Raw genomic sequence first — 14,190 nt, forward strand, 5'->3', positions numbered from 1 at the left:
AGTCCAGAAGAAAACTCAGAATTCCAATAAAAGGCCAAAAGGGGTGGATTTCCTTGATGACGGGGATGATGACAGACCAGCTGGTAACAAGGTTCAGAATCTCACTATAACATTTATATATGTATGTATTTATCTGTTTGGGAGGTTCTATCTGGCTCAGATAATTATCAAATTGATTGCTCACCATGACAACCAGGCCCTTGACCAATGAGTTTGTATGTTTGAATCCAGCTTTCAATGGGTAAACCAACGTCCTTATGCCATGTTCAGCCAACCAAAACGTTTCAAATAAAAAAAGACACCCACAGAGGAATTTGTGCAGTGAACAGTATTGCTCAGATGTGCTCCTTAGATTCTTACTAATTTTATATACGTCCTTGTTTTGTGGAGGTGGGGGGGGGGGGGGGGGTTGTGTTTTTTTTTTTAAACTGCTGCAACTTATGCTTTTACTGTTTTAGGAAGAGAAAACTTCAAAAGGAAATGTACGCTGTGTCAGATGTGGATCTGTCCTTGTACAAAATGCTGAAGGGTAATGTGTATATGTAAATTCATCAGGAACACAAGCCTGAAATAACTCATATTTCTGAGGTACAAGTGTATTTGGTGAGAGTTGCCTTTCTGGTGATCACCAGATTTCCTCCTTCCATAAGACTTTATTACCACTGTGAAGTTTAGTGGTAAGCTGTAAATTGCATGAGAGAGATAAGCTGTGACTTCATAGTAGTATACTTTTGACTTCATAGTAGTATACTTTTGACTTCATAGTAGTATACTTTTGACTTCATAGTAGTATACTTTTGACTTCATAGTAGTATACTTTTGACTTCATAGTAGTATACTTTTGACTTCATAGTAGTATACTTTTGACATCATAGTAGTATACTTTTGACTTCATAGTAGTATACTTTGGTAGTAAAGGAAACAGTTTTCAGTTGTACTATGGAATCATCTCCAGAAATATAAAGTTTGATGGTAGTAAGCTATGCTAACTTCTATCAGGTACAGCAAAGTTTGTTTTTTTTTCAGTACACCTGATAGCCATTGCTTGTTAAAAACTATTTTGAAGTCTTTAAAATTTTTCCATTTTTTAAATTCATTTTATTGGGGCTTTTCACTGTACATGTACTCAAGAATTTATGGCTTTAACAACTGTGGTCAGGATTGTCGATTGATGAGGTCATAAAACCACTCCCCTTTGACGGGTTTCTGATAAATCTGATTTATCTCTAGCTGAGCCAGTGAGTGTGACAGTGAGTGTGACAGGGAGTGTGACATTGATGTTCAGATATTCAGCGTCACTGTTTAAGCAGCAGTTGGTTGTGTCAAGACCGAAGCTTTAATAGTTAAATAGAGGTCTTTTGCATATACTCTTATAGCAACTCCCCATCACAATCAGCAGATTTATTTATTCATTTATTTATTTGATCAGTGTTCACTGACACGACAGCGGCCGGCATTATGATGGGAGGAAACCGGACAGAGCTCAGGGGAAACCCAGACCATTTGCAGGTTGCTGAGAGACCTCCCCATTTACGGCCGGAGAGGATACCAAATTTAAAACTCCTGTTATATTTTTCAGAAATGATTGACTGGTTATGGCTTTACACCAGCTCCGTTGCAGTATTTTTATAGTCGTATAATTATGATGTACACTCAGGAGACGACGAAGGAACAATGAACACCTTTTACCACTGACTGCCAAACTGACCGCATCTGTACATTACAGGTACTGAGAAGAGGAAGAGACTGCCATCATTTCTCACATCCGTGTGGAATCAGCATATTTGCGAAAACGTGTTCATAAATCAGGGGCAGATAACCCAACAGCTCATTCCTGTCGCCTGCTCTTCAGATTGTTGTGGTAAGTTTTGGATCTCCAGGTACTGAAAGTTCTGCATATTTATTAGATTCATTACATTATTGTCTCAAGTGTTGCACCTCATTGTGCCTGTATTTCTGATGGGAACTTTGCTGAACTGTGGAATGAAAGGAGATAATTCACTGTTAAGTGTATTATTTCGCGTTATGTGTATCTTCCCACTTCAGACTCCACAGTATTTCATGTTGAGTTTGGCTTAAAAGAAAAAGTCACTTTTGTCTTAAAGTCTCATGTCTCTGTGTGTTTCAGATGGAGTTCAGCTCAACAGTCAGTGGGACGTGACCAGTCAGTGTTGCATACAGTATCTCAGGTGTAAATCTTGTTCTCATGGAGACACAAATGTTATCCTAGGAGCACGCATTGCTCTAGCATCTGAAAACAGTGACTTTAAGCCCGGACAGGTAAGTCAATACAAATGTTATCCTAGGAGCACGCATTGCTCTAGCATCTGAAAACAGTGACTTTAAGCCCGGACAGGTAAGTCAATTCAAATGTTATCCTAGGAGCACGCATTGCTCTAGCATCTGAAAACAGTGACTTTAAGCCCGGACAGGTAAGTCAATACAAATGTTATCCTAGGAGCACGCATTGCTCTAGCATCTGAAAACAGTGACTTTAAGCCCGGACAGGTAAGTCAACACAAATGTTATCCTAGGAGCACGCATTGCTCTAGCATCTGAAAACAGTGACTTTAAGCCCGGACAGGTAAGTCAATACAAATGTTATCCTAGGAGCACGCATTGCTCTAGCATCTGAAAACAGTGACTTTAAGCCCGGACAGGTAAGTCAATTCAAATGTTATCCTAGGAGCACGCATTGCTCTAGCATCTGAAAACAGTGACTTTAAGCCCAGACAGGTAAGTCAATACAAATGTTATCCTAGGAGCACGCATTGCTCTAGCATCTGAAAACAGTGACTTTAAGCCCGGACAGGTAAGTCAACACAAATGTTATCCTAGGAGCACGCATTGCTCTAGCATCTGAAAACAGTGACTTTAAGCCCGGACAGGTAAGTCAACACAAATGTTATCCTAGGAGCACTCTTTGCTCTAGCATATGAAAACAGTGACTTTTAGAGCTGACAGGTAAATCAAACCTTACCAACATTTAAATTTTTAAAGTATTTAATTGTAACTATAGCGAAGATTTTTGACCAAAAAAAAAATGCTAATCAAACCAAATTTTCTGTATTTTAAAGTAATATCAGACTCATACATATGCTATCTGTAGTCTTTAAATGATTGACTAAGTTATAATGTGACCTTAAATTATGAATAATGTGAATTTAAATTTTGTGATCTTCCTGGCCAATTTTTTAATAGTACCATGAGCACAAGCGAAGTTTATTTTTTGTTATCGGTAGTTATCTGGGATATTCTAAAATAATAGCAGAAATTCAATTAGATTTGTGCTCATTGATTTTTGGCCAAAAATTTCTGGGATGGCCACTGTAATCATTAAGTTTTTCTGTGTCTTTTTTTTGGGGGGCCCCAAAAGTATTTTTAGACCTACAGTCACGGAAAAAATTATTAGACCACTCATATTTTCTTTGGTTTCTTGTTCATTTTAATGCCTGGCAACCCTAAAGGTGTATTAACCGAAGATTACAATGAATACGACAAAAATCCAGCTGATTCCATAATACTTTGTCGTATTTGATATGCTTTAAGGTCAGTTGTATTCCTAGGGTGTATGCGAGGCAATTTCATGCTTTCCATTTACATACAGACTTACATAAAGAGTGGTTTCCTGTTTACATGTAGGCTTACATAAATAGGGGTCTCTTGTTTATATATTAAGACGCAGCACAACTCGGTAGTTGTCAGCTCTCATAATGCCTAAAGCGAAAGAATTATGTGGAACCAGAAAGGCAGCCATCTTGGCACAGCTGGATACTGGATTGAGCGAGCGACAAGTGGCCAAAAAACTGAAGATCTCTAAGACAGCAGTTCATTACACCAAGAAAAAGCAAGCCGAACGTGGTACTACAAAACTGCTAGCTGGTCGAGCCAGGAAACGTCTTTCTACCCCACGAGATGACCGAGCACTCATCCGGTCCTGTATCAAGAATGGTCGTCAGACCTCCAGAGACCTTAGAAATGAGTGGGCATTGTCAACAAATGTGACTTGTTCAGCAAGAACAGTTCGAAACCGACTTCTTGAAGCTGGTCTAAAGTCGCACAGGGCACGGAAGAAGCCCTTCATCAACGAGAGGCAGCGGAAGGCCCGCTTGCGTTTTGCGAGGGATCACAAGAGTTGGACTGTTGATGATTGGGCTAAAGTTCTCTTCAGTGATGAATCCAATTTTGAGTTGATGCCTACTCCAGCCAACTCACTGGTTAGGAGGAAGCCTGGGGAAGCCTACAAACCAGACTGCCTTGCTCCTACTGTAAAGCATGGGGGTGGATCAGTGATGATCTGGGGTTGTTTCAGTATGGGTGGAACAGGACAGATGCAGTTGTGAGTTGGCTCGAATGACTGGATTTTCCAACAAGACAATGTCCCTTGCCACACGGCAAGGTCAGTTAAAACCTGGATAGAGAACCGGAACATTCGAACCATGAATTGGCCTGCTCAGTCACCTGATCTGAATCCAATTGAAAACCTGTGGAATATTATCAAGTTCAAAATTTAGAACCACTAGCCGAAAAACAAAGCAAATTTGTTCGAATTTTTGCAACAGGAATGGGCTGCTGTGACCGCAGGGCAATGTAACAAACTGGTGGAGAGCATGCCAAGGCGCATGGCTGCAGTCATCAAAAACAATGGGCATGCAATCAAGTACTAACTCCCGTGTGAGACTGAGAGTCATGTGACTACGTGACTAGGAGACAGGAGAAAAAATGAAATGCCAAAATGTTTTTGAGAATACAGTTGCTACATCTACAGATGTATGAACTTAAGTGATTTTGGTCATTGTCAAGAAAGTCATAGAGAACTGATAGATATCACCTCTTAAATAAAACCCTTATGAACTATTTCTGTTTTCATCACTTTCTTTGTCCAAACAAATGTTCCTTCAGTTGTGCAAGGTTTTAAAATGAACAAGAAATGGGAGAAAGCAAGGGTGGTCTAATAATTTTTTCCATGACTGTATATGTGATTCTGAGAGTGTATTTTTACAAACTTTTGAAAATATAGTAATCTGAGTGAAAGAAAAAGGTTAATGCCTAATTTGGTTACATTTATTATGCAGAACACCAATATTTGACTTCTTCCTTTATATTTTGCAGATTTGGCTTCAGGCGACTACTGTGACGTGATAAAAGGAAAGGGAAGTGTGGAGGTATGAATGGAAATGCATCTTGGAGGGATGAATGGAAATGCATCTTGGAGGGATGAATGGAAATGCAGTGTGGAGGGATGAATGGAAATGCATCTTGGAGGGATGAATGGAAATGCAGTGTGGAGGGATGAATGGAAATGCAGCTTGGAGGGATGAATGGAAATGCAGTGTGGAGGGATGAATGGAAATGCAGTGTGGAGGGATGAATGGAAATGCAGTGTGGAGGGATGAATGGAAGTCCAGTGTGGAGGGATGAATGGAAATGCAGCTTGGAGGGATGAATGGAAATCCAGTGTGGAGGGATGAATGGAAATGCAGTGTGGAGGGATGAATGGAAAGGCATTCTGAAATGGCGGAATAAGTGTAAAAAATTCAGTGGATAAATGGAGTGAAATACATGCATGGACAGTCGCTCATGATGCAGCGCAGTCGATCATGATGCCGTGCAGTCGCTCATGATGCAGTGCAGTCGCTCATGATGCCGTGCAGTCGCTCATGATGCAGCGCAGTCGCTCATGATGCCATGCAGTCGCTCATGATGCAGTGCAGTCGCTCATGATGCCGTGCAGTCGCTCATGATGCAGTGCAGTCGCTCATGAAGCTGTGCAGTCGCTCATGATGCAGTGCAGTCGCTCATGATGCAGTGCAGTCGCTCATGATGCAGTGCAGTCGCTCATGATGCCGTGCAGTCGCTCATGATGCCGCGCAGTCGATCATGATGCTGTGCAGTCGCTCATGATGCAGTGCAGTCGCTCATGATGCCGTGCAGTCGCTCATGATGCAGTACAGTCGCTCATGATGCCGTGCAGTCGCTCATGATGCCGTGCAGTCGCTCATGAAGCTGTGCAGTCGCTTATGATGCAGTACAGTCGCTCATGATGCCGTGCAGTCGCTCATGATGTAGTGTAGTCGTTCATGATGCCGTGCAGTATGGAGAGTTTGCACAGATGCAGTGCAGTGTGGAGATTTGCACGGATGCGATGCGGTGAGGAGATTTGCACAAGATATAGATGCACAAAGTACATTGCAGTACAGAAGTTACATGATGGCTGCAGTTTGTATGGCGACACAAGATACAGTGCAGTATGGACAGTTGCAGAAGTGACAATACTTTATGGGCAGATACAGTACAGTACAGTACAGATATTCACACATGATGCAGAGCAATTTGAATATTTCAGTGTAAGAGTGCAGAATTGAAAAATCACACACAGTGCAGTGCATTGTAGACAGTTGAGGGACATCTAGTGCAGTATGAACAGTTTCTCAAAGTGCTGTTCAGTGTTGCACGTAGTGCAATAAGGATAGTTTCAAGCAAAACAGTATAGAAAGTTGCACATTATGCAATTTGAACAGTTGCATAAAGTGACGTGTGGACAGTTGCAGACATAATCGGACAAGATATCATGTATTAGATCTGAGAAGGAATATGCTAAATTGCTTGTTGCTGATAGATAGATATGATAAGATGTGACAAGAAAGTATAAGAACGTGGTTATCCACGCCGCTGGTGGACAAGCCTACAAAATGTCCAAATCATTCTAGAAGTGGAAGACAGATCATTTAATTCCTTATGGCCGAAATGATAGAAGCTCATAGAAGCTTCACTTGCTTCAGTCATGTAAACCGTCACATGTATTGTTTTTCTTTTTGCAAACAATAATCTGTTTGAATAAAAAATATCATGCATCTCTGGCAATGAATTAACCAGGGGCATCATAACTAGCCCTTTAAAAGAAGAATTTTTTTCAAAATGTTTTACCTTGGGCAGTTTTGTGTTTAACATTGGGCAAGTATGTATTAAATTTGCACACGTCATCGGTTTCATTTTCCATGATAAACTTTCTTTATTTCTCTCTCGTCTTGATCATGTTATCATCTTGTAAACAAGCAACGGCCTTTTAGTGTGTGTAATATACATACCTGCGTCCTGTCCATATTTTTTTTCATTTTGTTATATGTGCCGGGAAATTCATTTATCTTAAACTTTTTTTTATTATTATGCATCATTTCAACGTCAACGGTATTTATACAGTGATCAAATATATTTATCATGTACCAAAAATCAATGCATTTTTTGGTTTTTACTGTCATGTTCCTGTAAATTGTGCATTTATTTGAATGCTGCTTATTGTCGTCCATGTGTATTCTATAATATTATACTAAAATATTAATGCTAGCACGGTCAGAAAATATGAAATATTCTAAAGTAAAACACCAATCAAATAAATAAATAAATATGACCTGCCTAAATGTGACTTACAGGTCTGCACCCTATTGACATGTATTGTATTTAACCTGGATGTCATCGGTGTGTAAAAATGCTCTTTCAGACACACAGTAAGAAATTACATTTTTGGTTTCCGTGTTTGTGGAAACAGTTTTCACCATTGACCTATGGGTCAGCGTGACGGGTGGAAGTTCACGTGATACCAGACTCCTCGTCTGGTTTGAAATAGTTCAAAATCTGCTCTTAATCAACCAACAACATGTGGTAAAATTGCCCTTTTCCGCCATTCCAGTCAATGGCATCGGGAATGAGAACGAGGCTTGTTTTATGGTGTGCCTTCACTGAGGTGGAAACGAATGAAAAGTTACAACACTTTAAAAAATTAAAACGTCATATGTGGTCTACCGTAGAATCAACAAGCTGTTACCAATTCAGTAGGCAGAAAATTTAATGTAAACTGCATTGGTCAATGCTTATCGTGGTTCGATTTGAGGCAGTCTTGATCATTCAACCAGTGGCAGCCAGGAGATTGTTAGTTCTAGAACTAGACAGCCTTGTGTGAGGTCAATGGGCGTCTTCTTCCAGTCCCAGCATTGGGTGTTTTTTTTTAGAGTATGCTATATGTTTGTTGTCGAGCACACGGACGTCAGCCACACAGAAGAACATAGGCACGCTTCAGAAGAGGCAGATTCGCAACATGTAACCAGCTGCCGTCGTATGAGTAAACTGTTCTTCAGTACGGCGTAAAACACCAATCAAAATCAATATGCAGCCACATATTCCTGGTTACTTCAGAACGCTTTATGTCCAATAAAATGGAAGCTAACGGCACTTTTGGTAGTTTCCGTCTCCCATAACACTGACCGCCATCTTATAGGTGAAATCATAAAACAGGTCTTCTTCAAACGACATTTTTATGAAGCTTAGAAGACTTCAGAAGTCCCATTTCAGATTCTAACAAATAGGTTCACTGAATGGCGATATAACAGCTGTGATAAACGCAAACGATATGTTTTATGGGCTCGTTGTACAAAGCAGTCGCAAACCGCCGGGTATAATTCCCATGTCAGCATACAGCGATTAGATACATCATGGTAAATGCGCCTGTTGAAGTAGCTTTGTAGAATGGGTCCATGAAACAAACCAGTAGATGAACAACATTTATTTGTTTATTTGATTGGTGTTTTACCTACTACTCAGGAATGTTTCACGTATAGGAGAGCAGCCAGCTTTATGGTGGGTGGAAACTTGATAGAGCCCGGGGAAACACGATCAGCCGCAGGCTGCTGCCAGACCTTCCCAAGTGCTGGAACCAGCTCCATAGGTCAGACCTTCATCTGAACCAATATTCCTACATGACAATTAGGGTTAAAAGTTTATAAATCGTAATAAGTATGGAATAAGTGATAAAGTAATGTATTATTGTTGCCAGATGGCAGCATAAACCAGTTGTATTTGACACAGCTGCTGTACACTGAAGCAATTGAACAGGCGTTTCCCTTTTTTGTGAATCACCAGTGATAATAAACCTTGACTCTATAACCTATGGAACCTCAAATAGGCCTAACATTCAGATGCGGCTTGATGGTTTACTGGAGCAATTCTACGACAGAAAGAATCGTGTTTCTTCATAATATTAGACGTAGATGCAGTTAACATTTTCGGCACAGTGCCCCTTTGTGTATGTTGAGAGGCCTATCTTATTCCCCATGGGAAAGAAGTTTTGTTTAGTTTTTCACGTTGGAACATGCTTTGGCCTATACCTCATCTGGTTGCCGATAGGGAAGTGATCACGTGATTACCTTAATACGCTGCTCTCAAACTGCAAGCCTCAGTTGTGGTTGCAAATATGGAAATGGCCTTCTGTCTAGCCATTGTTTTTCCGATATAAAAATGATCAGCTCTTTGCCGAAGTGGAAACAGACAACTATTCACCGATATGGAAATGACCTTCTGTTTGCCGATATGGATTTCATACCATGCAACGTAGGTATAAGTTCCGTTCTAGGTACCTCCTTCGATGTAACGCTTTTTACGATAAATAGAGTATTGTCTCATGATGAAGTCAGCCGTTATTTCCCACTATCATGTAATCTTCGATAAATATTTACAGCTAGGAATAAATGTTTGTCCACAGTCCTAGCTCCCGCTGGGTGTAGCGTTTGTGTTGCCGTGCTCTGGTAAATGATACCAGACCCGTCAAAACCATGTGGATCATCATGTATAGAAAATATCATGCAGTCGTAGCGACTCCAAAAATACCATCGCAACTTGCCATCTTGTTCTAGGTGAAACGAAAAGATAACCTGTCTTATGGAACAAAAGTGGCTAAGCGTTGGTCTTCCATACAAATTCAATAACAACACTGGATTTATCTAGGCATTGCTGAACATCAACTCTGTCTGTCAATGACCTGAGGACGGCAGAAAGTGGCAACCGTGTGTTTCACATGAATACCATCTTGCTTAACAACAAAAGGTTTACCTTGTATCTGGAGTTGTAAAGTATAGTTTCAGGATGCCCTGTTTCGGTAAAACTTGATCAAACACTATCCCTTCCTTAAGATCAATTTCTCTCCCATGCTGACCGAAGACTGTAAATTTTGCTTTAAGCAAAAGTACTGACACAATTAATTCATCCAGTCGACGTGACTTCACAAAAACTACGCCCTATTTGAAATCGGTTTTGTCGGTTCCATCGTTTCTGGATCTAAAGAGGGGAAAACAATACTGTTCGTGGGTTTTCCGTGGGGTGTTTCTTCTATGGGACTCAAAACCCTTTGCTTCCGTCTGCCGGATAAAGTTTCAGCGGGTTTCCTGGGCGTGCCTGTGAGGTATCTGTTTTTGGCTGGGCTCGTTTTGTGTTTCAGTGGAGACGTGGCCGTGGCAGAGTAATTTTTTGGAAGAGCTTCCGGTTTCTCTTCGGTGCCTAATCGTCTGCCGCGGAACAAAACACCTGACTTAAGTTCCGCATTTTCTTCTTCAAGTGCCTTCATTTGCGCCTCCTTCCACTGAAGACGTTTGGAAATATGCTGTATCTCTTCACGAAGCATTCCCAGCGTCGAGCGCAGTGACCGGAAGTCAAAAGTTACATTTCCGGCTGATAGTGGCGATGTTGCTACGCCTTCAAAAGTAACTCCTCCAGGTTTGAACTCGTTTTGGGATTTTGTACCCTTGTCTTCTTTCAGGGCCGCGCTTATTGTCTGAATATCCCGCAGCAGATGTTGCTTCTCTTTGTTCTCTTTGTTAATAAACATCCTCAGAGCGTCTGTTGTTGAAAGGTCTTTTTCTCGAGGATTTGTTCCCAGCAACGCCAGAATGGTGTCTTTCTCTTTGGTCCTGGTGGTCTCGACCTCCTTGATGTCGTGGCTGAAGTTTTGCGCAACTCGAAGAAGAAGGCTGATCACCGAATCCAGCTCCGCCATTTTCCGTCGATCTTCGGGTTTACCCTTGTTTCCGTCCCCGAGAATGCCGGACCCGTAGGTGTACGTCACTTCCACATCATGGTCTTTCAAAATCTCGCCCATTGACTGTTGCAGTTTTGTAGTCAATTCGGTCACGTGACGTGCGTACTGGGCCAATCGTTCGCTTAGTTTGGTGATCGTTGAGTTGTTGGCGGTGTTGAAGCGCATTTGCTTTGACAAGTTCTCCTTGTGATCTAATTCACTTTGGGATATCGTGGTCTTCAGTTCTTTGATTTTTTGATCTTTGTCCTCGGTGTCCTTGAAGGCCTGTTCCAAACGGGATTCTAGCTCCGATACCTAGAACAACGAAGACTGAATGGTTGATTATTGTGGACTTAAATCTATTAATACAACACTTGCTTTGATTAACTTAATTATTTGACTGGAGTTTACTGCCGTATTCAAGAATATTTGACTTATACGACGGCGGTCAGCATTGTGATGCGAGAAAACCTGACAGGGCCCGAGGGAAACTCATGAACATATGTAGGAGAGAAGCCAGAAATCCAACTTGCATTGATCGTATTGGTGAGAGATTCATAGGTAACACTTGTTTTGTGTTCCCAATAAGTGCAAAATTAAATATTTAAAATCATACATCATATTTTGGCACACGTCTTGCATATTCTTATCTTAATAAGATTGCACACGTTAAAATATTCTGTACCATATACTAAAGTCCAGTTACAGGCTCCAACTTAAATTATGGTGTGTGTCTGTCTCTCATCAGATAGAATTGCGACTACCGGTGTTACTGTACAATCTTATACCGGCGAAAAGTAATAAATACTTGCTCATTTCCACTGTGACATACTCACCTTTTGTTGGCACCTTTCCAAAGAACGCTGTTTTTCCTCCTCCTGGTGATAATGTTCCTTACGAATCTCTTCAATCCGATCCTTCTCGCGTTCCGAGGCGTTCCAAGTCTTCTTGGCTATCGCTCCTTTTATCTGTTATGGAATGTAAGAAGGTAATGTTAGTGGCGGTTGATTTGTTCCCTTTTGTGGCCTTCACTTAGCTTTCAACATTATTTTGATCATATAACGATAGTCCCAAGGCCGCTATATTTATAACGCTGTTTCACTAGAAAATAAGCCCCTTGCGCCGTCAGAGTATATTCTACTGACACTAGTATGGTCTGCTTGGCCTATCCCCTGGTGCTAGGTGTCAAGCCAGCGAGAGGCCTCACTGGCTCAAAAGGTAAAGGCGACAATTAGGGTTTTGGCAACTGTGGTCGCATGCTCGAATCCAGCTCTCTTTCTCTCTTACGACTGTGGATTAAGTCAGGACGGGTGTCTGGTATCTGGTGAAGATCGGTGCTATACTCTCTGCACTCCTGTTTCCTTCACTTTTACAAACCTCACCACCGTTACATACGAGAAAAATTCGTGTGCACCGTGCAAACTGTCACTGAAGAACAGTCCAAAGGGACCAATCAGTCAAATCAAGTCAGCAAAGCTGGGGAAGTACCCAAAATCAGACCCAGTGTCCGACCCCTCTCCTTCCCCCCTCCCATCCCACCCAACAAGAGCAACAAGAGTAACTCCTGCATTTAGTCCGTCAGATGACGCGTGATAATTAACTTTTCATTGGCATCGGCGAGCATCATTCCTCGGAATTTTTGTTTGTATATATGTATGATTTTCATTTCATGTTTTGTGGTAAGTATTTCTTAAATGGCCATTCAATCAAACATTCCATTAGATTATTCTAAAGCTACTCTGTGATGGAGAAGAGTGTAGAACGTATGGTTGATAATTTGTAGCTGTTATGTAATGAATGATTCGTACCTTACTTTCGACGTAATGGCACAGTCTCTTCATATCGTCCAGACCCAGGCAGCTGGCTACTGATGGTATACGTCGTTCTATTTCACCCGCATTCACGTACTGGGTTCCAGGTTTGTCTGGGGAATAAGAAAATACCGCTTAATATCTCGTGTAACTTGACATGAAATTTTGAAGTTTAAGCTAAGTACAAACGTTCCACCGTCGCTTAAATCGTTCGGTGTTAGAGTTGTAAGTTATCTTGCCAAAAATGTCAAAATGCCAGATTATTTTTCCATTCTAAATTCATGTTTGAATTGTGTCAGTGGTTTTGTACTTCAGTACTTACTTTGTCTTACCTTCGTCATGTAGAAAGTCCGCTAACAATGAGTGTCCCGTGAATAGCAATATGTAAGTAAATTTCCTGAATGCGTTCTTGTTCCGTAGTTTGAGTACATTGATAAGCCGTTCATTTTGCTCCTGTTGAGTCTTTCCTTCCTGGTGAAAAAAATACAAATAAAAGACATCCATTAAAAGCATTTTAAATAAACTCAGCATGTTTTCCTACTCGTTGTACAAGACAGTGTGAAACTCTCGTGTCTGCATCACACTCTTCGCACTCACTCACTCAATCAATCACTGATTAGGACATTATCTGTATGTTCCTCAGCATGGTTTCTGTCACCACTTTATCAGACAACAGCCTGGCGTGTAACTCTGGCGTGTGGATTACATTCTTCACACTCACTCAATCAGTCACTGATTAGGACATTACCTGTATGTCCCTCAGCATGGTTTCTGTCACCACTTTATCAGACAACAGCCTGGCGTGTAACTCTGGCGTGTGGATTACATTCTTCACACTCACTCAATCAGTCACTGATTAGGACATTACCTGTATGTCCCTCAGCATGGTTTCTGTCACCACTTTATCAGACAACAGCCTGGCGTGTAACTCTGGCGTGTTGTATTACATTCTTCACACTCACTCAATCAGTCACTGATTGTGACAATACCTGTCTGTCTCTCAGCATGGTCTCTGTCACAACTTTATCAGGCAGCAGCCTGGCGTGTAACTCTGGCGTGTGTATTACATTCTTCACACTCACTCAATCAGTCACTGATTAGGACATTACCTGTATGTCCCTCAGCATGGTTTCTGTCACCACTTTATCAGACAACAGCCTGGCGTGTAACTCTGGCGTGTGGATTACATTCTTCACCAGCAGGTACCGGTTGGCGTCCAGGATCTTCTTGTGCTGCTCGTCCAGCCGGTATCTCTTAGACATTCTGATGGACAGGATCAACGGAGGTCTGAATCGACAAAGCAAACAAACTGGAATAAGGAATAATTCCTAGCAGCGCCATCGTGTGTCTAGTCTGCATACTTTATTGTTTATTTTGGAGATAGTCTCACAATTGACTGTTTCAAAAACATTGATTTAAAACAACGGCGCTTCGCGAAGACGGAAGAAAATGCTAACTGGGGTAGATGGTTTGCCTATTTTGCTTTACGCCAGTACCAAATTTATGACGGTTTGGGTGATATCCTGCATGTTGTGGGCG

At 41.3% G+C, this 14,190-nt stretch overlaps 1 protein-coding gene and 1 long non-coding RNA gene across 2 annotated transcripts; one reads left to right on the forward strand and one right to left on the reverse strand.

Annotated features, from left to right (window-relative positions):
- Positions 1-1,730: 1,730 nt before the first annotated feature.
- Positions 1,731-5,166, forward strand: LOC135476214 (uncharacterized). The gene is made up of 3 exons (XR_010445102.1): positions 1,731-1,861; positions 2,129-2,280; positions 5,113-5,166. It is a non-coding gene; the product is annotated as an uncharacterized LOC135476214 (long non-coding RNA).
- Positions 5,167-9,883: 4,717 nt separating this feature from the next.
- LOC135476408 (putative leucine-rich repeat-containing protein DDB_G0290503) lies at positions 9,884-13,913 on the reverse strand. Its single transcript, XM_064756417.1, has 6 exons — positions 13,761-13,913; positions 13,400-13,480; positions 12,984-13,122; positions 12,649-12,764; positions 11,677-11,808; positions 9,884-11,155 (listed from the first exon to the last, which is right to left on the reverse strand). The coding sequence occupies exons 1-6, from the start codon at positions 13,911-13,913 to the stop codon at positions 10,058-10,060; spliced, it is 1,719 nt and encodes a 572-aa protein (XP_064612487.1). The 3' UTR covers positions 9,884-10,057.
- Between the last annotated feature and the right edge of the window lie 277 nt (positions 13,914-14,190).

Source organism: Liolophura sinensis, chromosome 10 (genome assembly GCF_032854445.1).
Source record: "Liolophura sinensis isolate JHLJ2023 chromosome 10, CUHK_Ljap_v2, whole genome shotgun sequence".
Classification (NCBI taxonomy): Eukaryota; Metazoa; Mollusca; class Polyplacophora; order Chitonida; family Chitonidae; genus Liolophura; species Liolophura sinensis.

Coding starts and splice junctions, on each gene's coding strand:
- LOC135476408 (XM_064756417.1), bottom strand. CDS start 13,913: ATGTCTAAGAGATACCGGCTGGACGAGCAGCACAAGAAGATCCTGGAC. Junction 11,809..12,648: donor GCCATTACGTCGAAAGTAAG/GTACGAATCATT, acceptor ATTCCATAACAG/ATAAAAGGAGCGATAGCCAA. Junction 11,156..11,676: donor TGGAAAGGTGCCAACAAAAG/GTGAGTATGTCA, acceptor TCGTTGTTCTAG/GTATCGGAGCTAGAATCCCG.